We start from the raw sequence: 13,595 nt of genomic DNA on the forward strand, positions 1-13,595 counted from the left end.
ACAGTGATGAATTATATGCTTGAATTTTTTTGATAATTCATTAATGCTACCTGCCATAAATTGCATTAGCTCATCCCAAAGATGTATGTCAAGCACCTTAGTCTGCCCAAATCACTTACCAGAAACAAGTACTCAGGACTGCTAGTGAACTATAAACCCTTAATACAAACACATCACTATCTTATTTTAATCCCATAAATAATGCCACAATGATCCTGTGGTATCATTTTATTATTAAGTGGAATTTTAAAAGTCTAAATGATGCCACTGTAGAGTTAATGTTAATTAAACTGCAAATGCAAATTCAAACAAGGGATTGAACCAACAGCACCTTGGCTCATAGCTGGTTTTGCCCAGTGGCACCAAAACAAGGAAAGAAGAGACAGACTACAAGAAAGGGCTTCTGCAAAAGACACCTTTTCTGGCTATATTACTTACACTGAGTCTGCCAGATCAGGGTTCATGTCTAGGGCTAGCAAGGAATTAAGCAGACTGATTGAAAGTGTCTTCTTGTGGCTTGAGGACACTTGAAAAAATCCTTATGCATTATCAAAATATATCACTGTGAAGTTAAGCAAGTAAAGAAACAAGAGAGTCTGAAAAGATGTACAACAGATTCTTGCTAATTTTGTTTTTTAAAAATCAATTACTTGAAGAAGTCTAGCTCTTCGTTTTTTTAAATTTATTTGTTATCAAAGACAATGTCCAGAAACAGTACTAAAGAATCAGTTCATGGCATTGTTTTACAAAAGTTCCTACCAGACAATTATTTTATTGTTGGATGTACTCTTTATTAATGATGACATTAACTAATTTATGGAATTGCTAACAAAATTCCTGTAAAGAAAAATCTAATTCCATTCTTTTTTTAAAAAATTGTTGGTTGGAGCAAGTTCAGTGGTTATAACAACATCAGTTAAAATCAAGAACAATTCTTGCCCATCATCAATAGAACTAGGCATGGCTCTTCTAAAAGGTCACTGGATCTTTCCAAGAGAGGCACCATGTTTTAAATTCTGCACATACAAAATATGCTCATGTCACTCAAATTACACAATGCAGCGGTGTTATTGTCAGTCAGTATCTGAGCATTATAGTCTATTAATGGCAAAGAACGGAGCCCAAAGCTCATATGACTCATGGGAGGGATATATCTTCAAAGAGACAACAGTATAAAACAATAGATTCCCTGGTCCATGTGTATCAGTGTGCATGTGTGCGAGTGCATATAACAAAATAAGTCCAAACAATGGCCCATCCAATTGTTTCAAGCTGTGAATCCAGTCTGAATGATAAAAGGCTTCCATTTTAATTGCATGTTAAAATGCAAACTCATATCCCACAAAAGCCAACAATTAGTACGGTTGGTTGAAATCCCTTCAGTGTGAGAGCTGCTGAGAGCTGTTCCACGTGTCTTTATTTGTCAGCCTCTGGATATGTGGGATACTTGACAGTCTCAATTTTCTCCTTTACCTTGTAGGAAGGGTATAGCCCTGTTTTCCCTAATTTTCTGTTGATGCCTTTTGAGTAACCATCCCAATGGTTTCCAGCAACACCAATTATATCTCCAGGTTCCATAGGAATTTCATCAGCAGTTCGGGGATGGTGAGCATAAATGGCAATTTGATTGTGGGCATTTTGTCCCCCAAAATAATAGATATCATCCAAAGAGTGGAAAAAGGCTGATGCATCTGGGTGAAGTGTCTGCATGATTTCATAGGCAACTCGACAAACCTAGAGGAAGAAACAAACAAACAAAAAAACCCAGCAATTAACAAAGTTATTATTTAACATGTTCTAGTCAGTTATTAGACAGCCAGCATGGCGTAGTGGTTAAGATGTTGGACTAGGATCAGGGAAACCCAAGTTTGAATCCCCACTCTGCCATGGAAACTTGCTGGATGACTTTGGGCCAGTCACACACTCTCAGCCTCAATCTTGGCAAGTATTTGGATGGGAAACCTCCAAGGAATACCAGGATCGTGACGCAGAGGCAGGCAATGCCAAACCACCTCCGAACATCTCTTGCCTTGAAAACCCATAAGGGTTGCCATAAGTCAGTTGTGACTTGATGGCAAAAAAAGAAAAGACAGTTACTGTTGCTGTGGCTAGAGGCTCAGTGGTACAGGGAGCAATTATCAGAAGGTCTACTCAAAAGTAAGTCCCATGTTGTTCAATGGGGCTTATTCTCAGGAAAGTGTCCTTAGGACGGCAGCCACAGCATCTGCTTTGCACCCCTTACTACATTTTTAATGAAGCCTAAACCTTTGTACTTTTCAGTCAAGAAAAACACCCTTATGTTTCTAGTTAAGAAATTATGGTTTACTTGAGCTTTGAGAATGGGGAGGAAATATCTGCTAAATCCCATCACTAGTTTTCAGCAGTTTATTGTTTACAAAGTTTATATGCTGTCTCTCCAGAGACCTGCTCAAGGTGGCTTACAACTAAATAAAAAGGCCATTAAAACAAGTTATGTCCACTAAAAATAAGTCAGAGCCATTTAAAAAGGTAGTCATTAAAAATAAGCAATTAAAAACAAGCAAGGGGATAAAACACCCTAAAAGAACACAGAGCAATTACACAGTCCTCAGGCTACAAGCAAAACATATTTTTTTAAAAGAAACCCCTTAGTTAAAAGCCTTTGTGAAAAGGAATGCTTTGGCCTGCCCTCAAAAGGAAAGTATGGCAGGCTCTAAGAAAGCCTCAAAGGAGAAGACGTTCCAAAGGCAAGGTGACATCACCGGAAAAAACCCTGCCTTTGGTTGCTACCCACTTCACCTGTGCAGGCAGACATACAAAGAGAAGAATTTATCAATAATATTAATTGCAAGGCAAAGTATGTCCATACTGGGTAACAACCAACGTTTTTTTTGTTTTACTGCTTTTTTTGCAGTATATGAAAACTTGCAAATACTGCAGCAGGATTTGCTTTTCTCCTGCTTCTACTGCAGCAGTGCAAAGTCACAACTATTCCAGCTATCTCTGTCAACTGACGATTTGAAAAATTCTGATCTGCCATTAGTCTCAAATAACCTTCAAAATATATCAGGCAATAGTGATCTGCTGATGCTACGAAAGGATTTTTTAGACACCTCTTATGGACCAAGTACAAGAATTTACACATTGCCCGGTCTCTCTTTCCACGTTCCTCAAAATCTCTTTCTGTAGTACAGAAACATCTGCAGCAGCAGCAAAATGTCAACTGCACCAATGGTTTGCATATAGCATTTGGCTCGTCGCTAGAAGTAATAACGAAGCAAGATTCGGTCTATGAGTGAAAGATCTGCCTACAAATGGAAGCGAATAGTCCTCATGTATACTGATTACTAATATTATTAAAGTCAACTTCATGAATCTAAAATCAAGAAAAATGGAGGGGTTAGTATTAGAAAAGAATTTGCCATCGCCATTACACTTTGCTTCTTAGGAAGCCCATCTTAAGACACAATCTACCTATCACTGAAGACTAGCCAGCTACCATCGACTGCAAGGAGGTAGGTTGCAACCTGACTCTGTGGTTCTATTCAAGTTGCTGGTTATGATGTTTAAAGCCTTTCATGGCCTGCGGCCAAAATCTCTGAAGGTCTGCCCCACCCCCATACATGTCCATGCACCAACTATAGCCTTCAAGCTGCCACCGCTGTCTATTCCTTCACTTACAGTGGCCTGCCCGGCATCAATCAGAACCCAGGCCTTCTCCATTGCAGCTTCCACTCTGTGGAACTAGCTCCCCTAAAGAGGTGAAGGGAGCCCTCTCTCTGAAGTTCTTCAGGAGGTGTTGCAAGTCTTGTTGATTTGCCAGAATGTCTGAAGGGGTATGAACAACAAGTACCTTTTTCTTGGGGAGGGGGGTAATTTGGGCTTGTAGCCACGTTGAGGTAGCCATGTTGGTCTGTTGTAGCAAAAATTGAAACAAAACACATTTTGTGGCACCTTAAGGACTAAAAAAAAGTTATCTCAGCATAAACCTTTTTAGACTGGTGCTTCACTATGCAGGCATTTTAAGTAGAAGGTATGGAAAGAAAAAAAGAGAGCAAGATCAAAGGGCCATGAAGGGGCAGGAAGTACTCCAGTATAAAATTTCTGCGTAGTGAGGATCCATTCATAGCATCTGAAGGGGGCTCTAGTCCACAAAAGCTTATGCTGGGATACAATTTTGTTAGCCCTTAAGGTGCCACAAGATGCCTATTCATCAGTTCTTAGTATGACTCTGTGAGGCCCATGTTAGAGTTGACCTGTGGCACTTTGAGAGCCTCTCTTTCTTGTGACTGATCTTGCCAGGCAGCTGTAGAAGGAACATCTCCCTCTAAGAGCTGGAAATGTGCATACCTTGGCATTAGGCCCAAGACTTTGTCTAACTGGAGACAATTAGAATGACTAATCACATGAACTTCAGAACAATGTTTAAAACTCTTGTTGTTTTCAGAGTTACCACTAAATTGATTAAATGGAATATGAATTAAAAAAGACCAAGTCAGAAACAAAGAACAACAGAAGGAAAAAAGGAAATGAAAAATGAATAGCATGCAACTCCCAGGGAATACAAAAGAAGAATTAAGCCAGTGGCCAATAAAAAAAACATCCTTATACTTTGAAAGGAGGTCAAGAATGGTGGTGATAAACACTTTAATAAAATGTGGATTGATAATAAGCAAAACAAATCCATATGTAGCATGATCAAACGTATCCTTTTTAATAAACCTGAAGCACAATGTTATTTATTTGAGGTTCAGATTTACATATTCTTTATTGATTCATCTATCTCAAACAAAACAGGAACAACTTGCAATACATAATATACAATTTTTTACCAAACATTTTGGCTGCTACTTTGCCCCTTTAAGAAAACATGAGACAGGCTTATCTATTACTTAATCCAATTGTGCTCATTTTGTTTACAAGCAAAAGCATTCCAACTGCTTCAGGAATTCTCATTTGATCTTTATCCGGCTAATTTCTAAACTAACAAATGAACAGACAAACAGTATTTAAATTCCCTGGTAATTCTTTAAACATGTATATAATAGGGGAAACGTTTTGGAAAAGAATAATATACTTTTGAGAGCACACTGTATATTTTTAGAAGTGGTTAACATAGAATTTGTCTATCTTAAAGTCTTAAAACATGAACACAGAGCTTTCGTGTAAGTAATTCAAATAATTTTGAAAATATATAGGGCATTTATTTTATCTGGAATTTGTCACAACCTCAATTATTATTAATTTTTATTATGGGCTGGATTGTGGAAGGAACTGTTTCCCCAAACAGCATGCTGTCTTAAAAATCCTCTCTGAAGCCCTGGAGAATCTTGCAAACAACATGTGCCACCATATGGGGAACTGCAGCAATGAGGGGGAAATGAGGTAAAACCACTTCCTCTCCCTTTTCTGCTGGTGGTGTTTACAGAAAAATCTGCTGTACCAACTCTTTCCGTGAGCCGCTGGATCTAACCCTATGTCCCACCCAAAAAAACCTTTCTTCTGGTGTGGTGGACATAGTTCCTTCCATATCCTAACACTCTATGAAGTAGGTTAGGGAGAGGGAGATGCTGACTGGTACAAGGCTACCCAGTAGACTGCGCAGCTGAGTGGGCACTGATACCACTCTCTTCGGTCTATACATCTAGCCACTATATCACTGGCTCTCCAAATTAGTAAATTGTAGATGCTTTTCCTACCTATTTCAGTGGGCCTTCTGCAAACAAATTTCCAGTTGTTTGAAATATGAACCAACCTCAATGGAGAAGGGATTTCAGCTGTGTAACATTTGCAATTTGTTGTTGAGTTCAATTTGAAGCTCTAGCAACTGGGAAAATTGTTATGTGTGCATACCTTGGCTGAGATACAGTAATTAGAAGGAATGTACATTTTTATTGTGTTCTTAGTTCCTCAGCAGTCCTTTTACCCATCAAAAAGATAATTCCCGGGCCACACAACCCATATGAACAAACAGCCATTGGGATTGTGGGGGGAGTAGTGAAAAGACAGATGAAATCTCCACCCCTCTGTTCCTTAAGGACAACTCCGCTGACAGAAAAGGGAGGAGCCACAGCATCCCAGACTGCATAGCTATGTGTCCATGTGGGTCCCATGACATCAGGAAAGATTGTTCCAGGTGTTGGAAGGGAGAGTCCTGAAGGGAGGAGAACATGGTCAGAATTCCCATCTACCACTGCTTTCTACTGAGGCATCACTGGATTCAAGCCTCTAATCTTCCTGTTCACACTATAACTTTCTTTTTTCACACGTGAGTTATATATGAAACATCCTTAACACTCACAGCTAGACAGATTTCTAGAATATCTGCCTATATTTCTTCCTGCACATGTATGCCATTTTTGGTATACACTCACATTACTGATTTACTCAGTCTCCCATTTACTATAATTCCTATGACCTTCTATAACATACTTCATTCTGTTTGGCTGATTTTATAGTCGACAATTTATCAACATTACTAAACCTAATACTGTCTTGGAAAGTGTCTGCAATTACTCCCTAATTGACTCAACAGCAAATCTGATCAACAAGAGAAGCAGTACATGGGCACTAAAGTAATGCATGATGTAATTTGAGTAGAAATTTTAACCTGGTTCTCCCCAGCACTAAGCCAACATTCTGTGGTGAAACTCACTGATTGATCTTGGGCCAGCCACCAGCTTTGAGTATTCACAGGGTTACTCTGATGATAAATTCAGTTATGATGATGAAGTATGATGCTTACTGTGATGATAAAAAGGATGATAACACATGCTGCACAAGTACCTTTTTGTAAATATGGGGAAATAATCTAATTAAAAGTTTTTTAAAATAATCAAGATTACCAGATATGGAATGGGGTGCTTAAAATAATTCTGTGCTTGTTTAGCTATAAGAAAGATTTGCATTTCCTCACCGCTTCAGAATAAAGTGTAAATACTGTTTTAAAACGTGAATATCTGATCAGATTTTATACCATGTTGACATTCAAGCTGAAAAGCAAGTCAGCTAATATCACATGTTTGAAGTAAGTACCCAGTAGAATCTTCATTGGTTTATTTCACTTCTAGAACGTCTTTGTTCATAGAACACAGTTACAAGTATGTGTGCATACATGTATTTTATGCATCAACAATCACAGAAATAGGGAATGGGAGAAGAGTCCCAAGAGTGAATGCCTTGCAGCCTTTTCAGATAGCTGTGATTACTGCACACCAATAACTGCTATCCTATCTCCTCCTCCACACACATGCACCTGTGTTTTGCACACCTGAGATGTCTTGTCCGTTGCAAGCAGGTTGTTTTATTCTATCCAAGATCTCTAGCAACATGTCCGTGTGCCAAACATAGTTAAGTGGAGCCCAGCAGACTTTTCGCTATTTAGGGGAATCTTTCACCTCTGATGGAGTACTTTATGACTAAGATACACTCTTTATTTGCTCACTGAACACCTTATTGTGCACAGAACACATAATTCTTTCCAGAGTATTTCTATAGAATACCTAGAAACAACTATCAATTGACTATTAATAACAAAGTTTAAACAGCAAGACTAATAGAATTCTAAATTTGGTTGGACAGATCAAGATAAATATTGACCACTAGAGGATATAGACTTAGCTTCTCATGAGTCAGACACAGTTTCACCTTAAGTGCAATTCTCTCTACCTTTCTTCAAATTACTGGCCTCTGAATACATGCTTTGCTGGACCCTAAAACTGTGGTAAGCTATGATTGAAAACTTCTGAGTGGTGTGAGCTTGGGTTCTAGTTTACATAAGTGATATAAATTGTTTTATCCCTTCTACCCTTATCAGACCCAAACAGCTAGTCCACACACATGTATGACATACAACTTTAAATGTATTAGTTACATTAGAGACATCTTAAGTATATAAAAGACATATCTCAGAACATTTAATATAGGAGAACATAGCTGGGCACATTCTTTATGTATTTGTCATAGGAATGAAGAAGTGTTGGTTAGATTCTTCACATCCCAGTACAGATACATTCAAGGACTTTCCACATATCATGGCTTCAGAGTTTTCCGTGCTAGTTTAGACTCTGGTTCATTGTTTAGTTTACTCTCTTCCCACAATTTCCCATGATGCCTGGCAGCTTAATTAGCCTGTCATTCCAATCTGTAGTGTCTTGGTGGTAGTGGAAAGTGCTATCAAGTTTCAGTCAACTTATAGCAACCCTGTAGGGTTTTCAAGGCAAGAGACGTTCAGAGGTGGTTTGCATTGCCTGCCTCTGCATTGCAACCCTGGACTTCCTTGGTGGTCAGTCTCCCATTCAAATTCTAACCTGCTTCATATGCTACAAATCCATGTACAGAAAACTGACTGATGTGCCAATGGTTGCCACTGACTCAAGATGACTGAGTATAGTTCAACACAGGATTTGTATCTTCCTTGAAAATGAAGAATTTACAATTTTAATTAATGTATTTAATTTACACCTGACCTTTGGTCTATGTGTGTATGTGCCTTCAAGTCACAGCCGACTTATGGCGACCCCTTTTGGGATTTTCATGGCAAGAGACTAACAGAGGTGGTTTGCCAGTGCCTTCCTCTGCACAGCAACCCTGGTATTCCTTGGTGGTCTCCCATCCAAATACTAACCAGGGCTGACCCTGCTTAGCTTCTTTTTTTTTATTGTTTCTTTTTATACAAATTTCAATTATATATTTCTTATTCTACATACAATGTTTGTATAACATACTTTTCTCATTCCCTCCCATCCCTCCCATCCCCCTCCCTCCCCCACTCCTTCTCCTTGTAATTTTTAGTCTCTTATCCCCAGCCACGGGCACAAAGTCTGTATCTTCCACCGAATGTCTTTTCTTCTTTCCACTGATATCCACTCTAAGTAGGTCTTCCATCTACTCGTGATTTCCCTGCTCTTGTCTTCCCATGAAGCTTAGCTTCTGAGATCTGACGAGATCAGGCTAGCCTGGGCCATACCAACCTTCAAAACAGTTTACAATATCAAATGCACAAAATTATGAAATTTAAGAATGCCGTCTGAGATACAAACTGTATTCTATAGTAACAGTATAGCGTTGCCATACTGTCACCCCCTGGAGATGTGGGGTGGAGCCTGAGGAAGGTATGGTTTGGGGAAGGGGAGGGATCTCCAAAACAGTCATTTTTGCCAGGGGAACTGATCTGTGGTCTGGAGATCAGTTATAATTCCAGGAGATTGCCAGGCCCCATCTGAAGGTTGGTAACTCTATAACATAACAATATGATTTCCAGATGTCATGGGGGAAAACTGTAGCAACCCACCCAAAGATTTACACACACACACTCAGACACACACGTTGCCTGGACTCCTAATTAAAAGAGTAACCATGAAATGTTCTGAATGAAAGCAGACATTTCATACATTTTGCCCTGAATACATTTAAGAAGTGACTTGTCAAAATGCTTGAGCCTTTAAAATGTATGTTTTGTATTTCATATTGTTCATTTTCATGATTCTAAAAGTCATATTCCTTCAGCACAAACTTGAAGAAACAGCACTGTTGAAAACACTTGTAATCTTTTGTAATCCTATAATCTCTCCACCACATTTAACCACTGAGACAAATTCTCTGCAGAAAAGGTAATTTAAAAATCGATTAATGTAAGTAGTTAATCCATATTTTACAGGGTACTACAAGAAATAGAGAACACCTTAATGCTATTCAAGAAATTTTAAATTTATACTGTATTGCACTAGTGGCTGTGTCTCATTGGCTCAAAATTAGGCTGCAAAAGGGAAGTAAGCAGCTTTACAATTTCAATTTCTCACAGAGGTTGGACTGAAATCTGGCTTGGATTTAAACCATGCATGGGGCATGTGAGGACTGGAAAAAGAACATGATCAAGTGATACATGATGGCTAAAGGGAAAACAACAAAGTAAATCAAAAAGGCCTTAATAAAAGGAACTTCAGAAAAATGGGTGGTAGAGACATAAACAGATGAAAGAAGAGCCAAGAAGCAAGTGGAATTGGAGGAAGGCTCCACACTGGTCTGAAAGAATGAGGGATACTAGTAGCAGGCAGGGATGTGACATTTGGAGGACTGGAAATACAAAGCTAGAAAGCCAAGGAGACATTTGGTTGCTAGGATTAGCATCTCAAGCCATTCTAACCTGACAACCCAAAAGGAACAATGAAGGCAAAATAACAGGCAAGGTCTGAATTCTACATACTGGCAGGTTATCTTTGGCTGCAGTCTGCTAGCATATACATATAGGGCTCACAGTGCATTTACAGCACTCTGAGCTGGCCTTCAGAATGAAGCTGTTAAGCAATGTCTGTTTTGTCTCCCTCTCCCTCATCAAACTGCTGGTGCCTTGTCTTGCCCGCTACTACCTGAGCTGCTTCTTGTCTGCATAGGATAAGTTTAGGCACCAGCTGATCCTGCCTATGGATGCTGACATCTCCTCTGCCCCTGCAGCCTCTACCTTGGCAAACTACAGTCTTTCTCCATAGTGAGGACCAAAGCAGTTTACATTAGTCTCCTCTCCTCCTTTTTATCTGCACAACAACCCTGTGAGGTAGGTTAGGCTGAACATATGTGATTGGTCCAAAATTACCCAATGAGCTTCCACAGCAAAATGGGGATTTGAACCTGATCTAAACTTCTAACCTCTATACCACACTGGCTTTCATAGGGTGGTGGCTCCTGAACAGTAGCAAGCAGCCAGGCCTAGTTAAGTCATGTAAGTCAGGTGGTATCAAGTCACCCAAGAGTTTGCTTCCAGGCCTAGGTTAGCCAAGCCTTCAGACGGGACCTGGAGATCTCCCAGAATTACAACTGAACTCCAGATGAAAGAGATTTGTCCCCCTGGAGAAAAGGGCTGCTTTGGAGGGTGGACTCTATGGCATTATATCTTGCTGAGGCTTCTTCCCTCCCTAAACCCTGCCTTCCTCAAACTTCACCACAAAATCTCCAGGAATTTCCCAACCTCAAGATGGCAACCCTAGGCCTGGCCCCAGTGAGTCCTCCCTCAAAGGCCAAAATAAGCCTGGAAAGGGCCCTGCCCTTTGCCTTTTACTCACAGAAACTGAAGCCCAGAATTCTGTGGTTGCCTAGCAACAGTTATTGAGGAAATCCTTTGCTTAAAGCTTCACGCATTTCTTTTACTGTTTTCAGTTTTCCTAAACCCCCAAAGAATTTATGTGTGTGTGTGTGTGCGTGTGGATTTCACATTTTCCTGCAAAACTGGGGCCCCTTTCAGGTTTGTAGAAAGAACTGTCTTGCCTGTTCACAGCTGCTGAGTGCACTGCTAGCTTTTTCCAGCTGGGGGCAGACAGCAGCAGTAGTTGACAGGATGCAGCAGCACCAGAACCAAACAGGGGAGTGAGCAGGGAGAAAAAAAACTGACCAAGAGTTCAGTTGTGAAGTTATGCCGACCTGTGGCTGCAGAATACTGAGAGCCCGAATTTTATATTCAATCTTTCATTTTTAAATACTTATCTCAATGGCTTTATACTCCACAATAATATATAACTGTATATCTTAAGTCACTATTTCCATTCTTGGAAGTAATCCTACACATGGACATTAAAAGGTCTGCATGAGAGCTCTCTTTGCCTACAGTGTAGCAATGGACTCATACGACAGGGATACACTGCTGTAAGAAGCACACTGATAATACTATGATGGCTACCAATTAATTGCTTGATTTAGCAAAACAAAACCGCTTGGGAATTAATATGCTGAGAACCTCTTTTTATTCCAAAACTGCCAAAATAGTTTACACTTTCAGATTATGGAAGACAGTGGCTGCATTCAGACATTGTAAACAAACATGGCTCACTCTTGACAAGAATTTCACATCCAATTCTAAATCAGGAAGTCTTGTAGCGTGCAAGGGGTAAGGGAATGTAAGAGCCACAGGGTTTCTGAGGCTCATTCTTGTACCAAATAAATAATGATTTGCAGCCAATATAATGTATGGTTTCCCTAAAGCAATTCTCAATAAGAATGCCAGAGCATGGTAGAAAAATCAGAAATGACTAAAAAAAAAAAGGTAAAGGTAGTCCCCTGTGCAAGCACAGGGTCATTACTGACTTTTGACTGCAGTATTGCAGTTTACCACTCTGTACCACGGGGCTCACTAGAAATGACTAAATCTATTCATTAATAACTAGTTTGAGATTATATGCATTGAAAAAAATGCTACTTATTTTCTGAGGTGGACTATCATCTTTTGAGTAATGAAGGCTGCTGTCAAAAATAAACTACCGTATATACTCGCGTATAAGCCGAGTTTTTCAGCCAAAAAAAAAGGGCTGAAAAAGCCGAACTCGGCTTATACGCGGGTCAATACGGTAGAGGGGGGAGGGGGGAGGAGGGAGGAGGGAGGAGGGAGGGGGGAAGTTACCTCCATCACCGCCGCCGCCGGGCCCAGGCGCCTTCCTCTGGCCAGGAGGGGCCTGCCTGCGCAGGCAGGAGGCCCCCGCCGGCCGCAGCACCGCCGGCCGCGCGCCTGGCCGCCTCCCTCTGGCCGGGAGGGGCCTTGCGAAGGCCCCCGCCAGCCGCGGCGCCGCCGGCCGTGCGCCTGGCCGCCTCCCTCTGGCCGGGAGGGGCCTTGCGAAGGCCGCCGCCGGCCGCGCGCCTGGCCCCCTCCCTCTGGCCGGGAGGGGCCTTGCGAAGGCCCCCGCCGGCCGCGGCGCCGCTGGCCGCGCGCCTGGCCGCCTCCCTCTGGCCGGGAGGGGCCTGCCTGCGCAGGCAGGAGGCCCCCACCGGCCGCGCCGCCGCCGACCACGCGCCTGGGCGCCTTCCTCCGGCCGGCAGGGGCCTCCTGCCAGCCCAGGAAGGCCGCACCACCGCCGCCGCCGATTCGCCACCTCTTCAGGTAAGTAGGGGGTTCAGGGGCTCTTCCCCCTCCCCCCCTTGGATGGCACTGGGGTCGGAATGGGTTGGGGTGGGTTGGGAGGGCCCAGAGGCTGGCGGGAGGGCGACCTGGGGCAGGGGCCCTGCGCTCTAAAATGGCGGCCGCTATTTTAGAGCGCAGCATTGCCGGTAAAGGGAATTTCTTATTGACCCTCGGCTTATACGCGGGTCAATAAGAAACTCCCTTTTCTGGCCTCAAATTTGGGGGGTCGGCTTATACTCGGGTCGGCTTATACCCGAGTATATACGGTATGTTGGCAATAATGGTACTGGTGATTTCACTGCAAAATAGTATTTTTAAAAAAAAATACTTGAGCACTTAAAAAAAACTACTATCACTGGAATTGTGAATCTAAAGCATATTGACCTCAAAAGCACTTCTGGTCAGGTTGACTTGCAGGCCTATATAGTCCAGTTATTGATAATCAGCACTAGCTATGATGATGCCACTGAGAAGCTCATAAACAGTGAACATTTGTGAAAGCCATCCCTTAATGCTTGTCCCTTGCATCTACCTGGTGTTTAGAGATTGGGCACAGATTATCAATTTACAAACATCCTGGCTATCCTCCGTAAATCAGATTACTCCCTTTAAAAATCATTTAAACTAGTGGCTGTCACCATCACATTTTGCTGCACTGAAGTCCACCACAATAATTTGGATGAAGAAATACTTTACTTTGCTAATCTTAAAGCGTTAATCAATCAAATCTATTGGA

At 41.6% G+C, this 13,595-nt stretch overlaps 1 protein-coding gene across 1 annotated transcript in view; it reads right to left on the reverse strand.

The window, feature by feature from the left end:
* Positions 1 to 869: 869 nt before the first annotated feature.
* FUT8 (fucosyltransferase 8) overlaps positions 870 to 13,595 on the reverse strand; it is an 80,220-nt gene continuing 67,494 nt past the window's right edge. The window contains exon 9 of the mRNA XM_056851287.1: positions 870 to 1,734. Coding sequence (XP_056707265.1) covers positions 1,417 to 1,734 — 318 coding nt within the window. The 3' untranslated portion in view covers positions 870 to 1,416. The remainder of the gene's footprint in view (positions 1,735 to 13,595) is intronic.

The sequence above is a fragment of the Euleptes europaea genome, chromosome 6, assembly GCF_029931775.1.
Source record: "Euleptes europaea isolate rEulEur1 chromosome 6, rEulEur1.hap1, whole genome shotgun sequence".
In the NCBI taxonomy this organism is placed as follows: Eukaryota; Metazoa; Chordata; class Lepidosauria; order Squamata; family Sphaerodactylidae; genus Euleptes; species Euleptes europaea.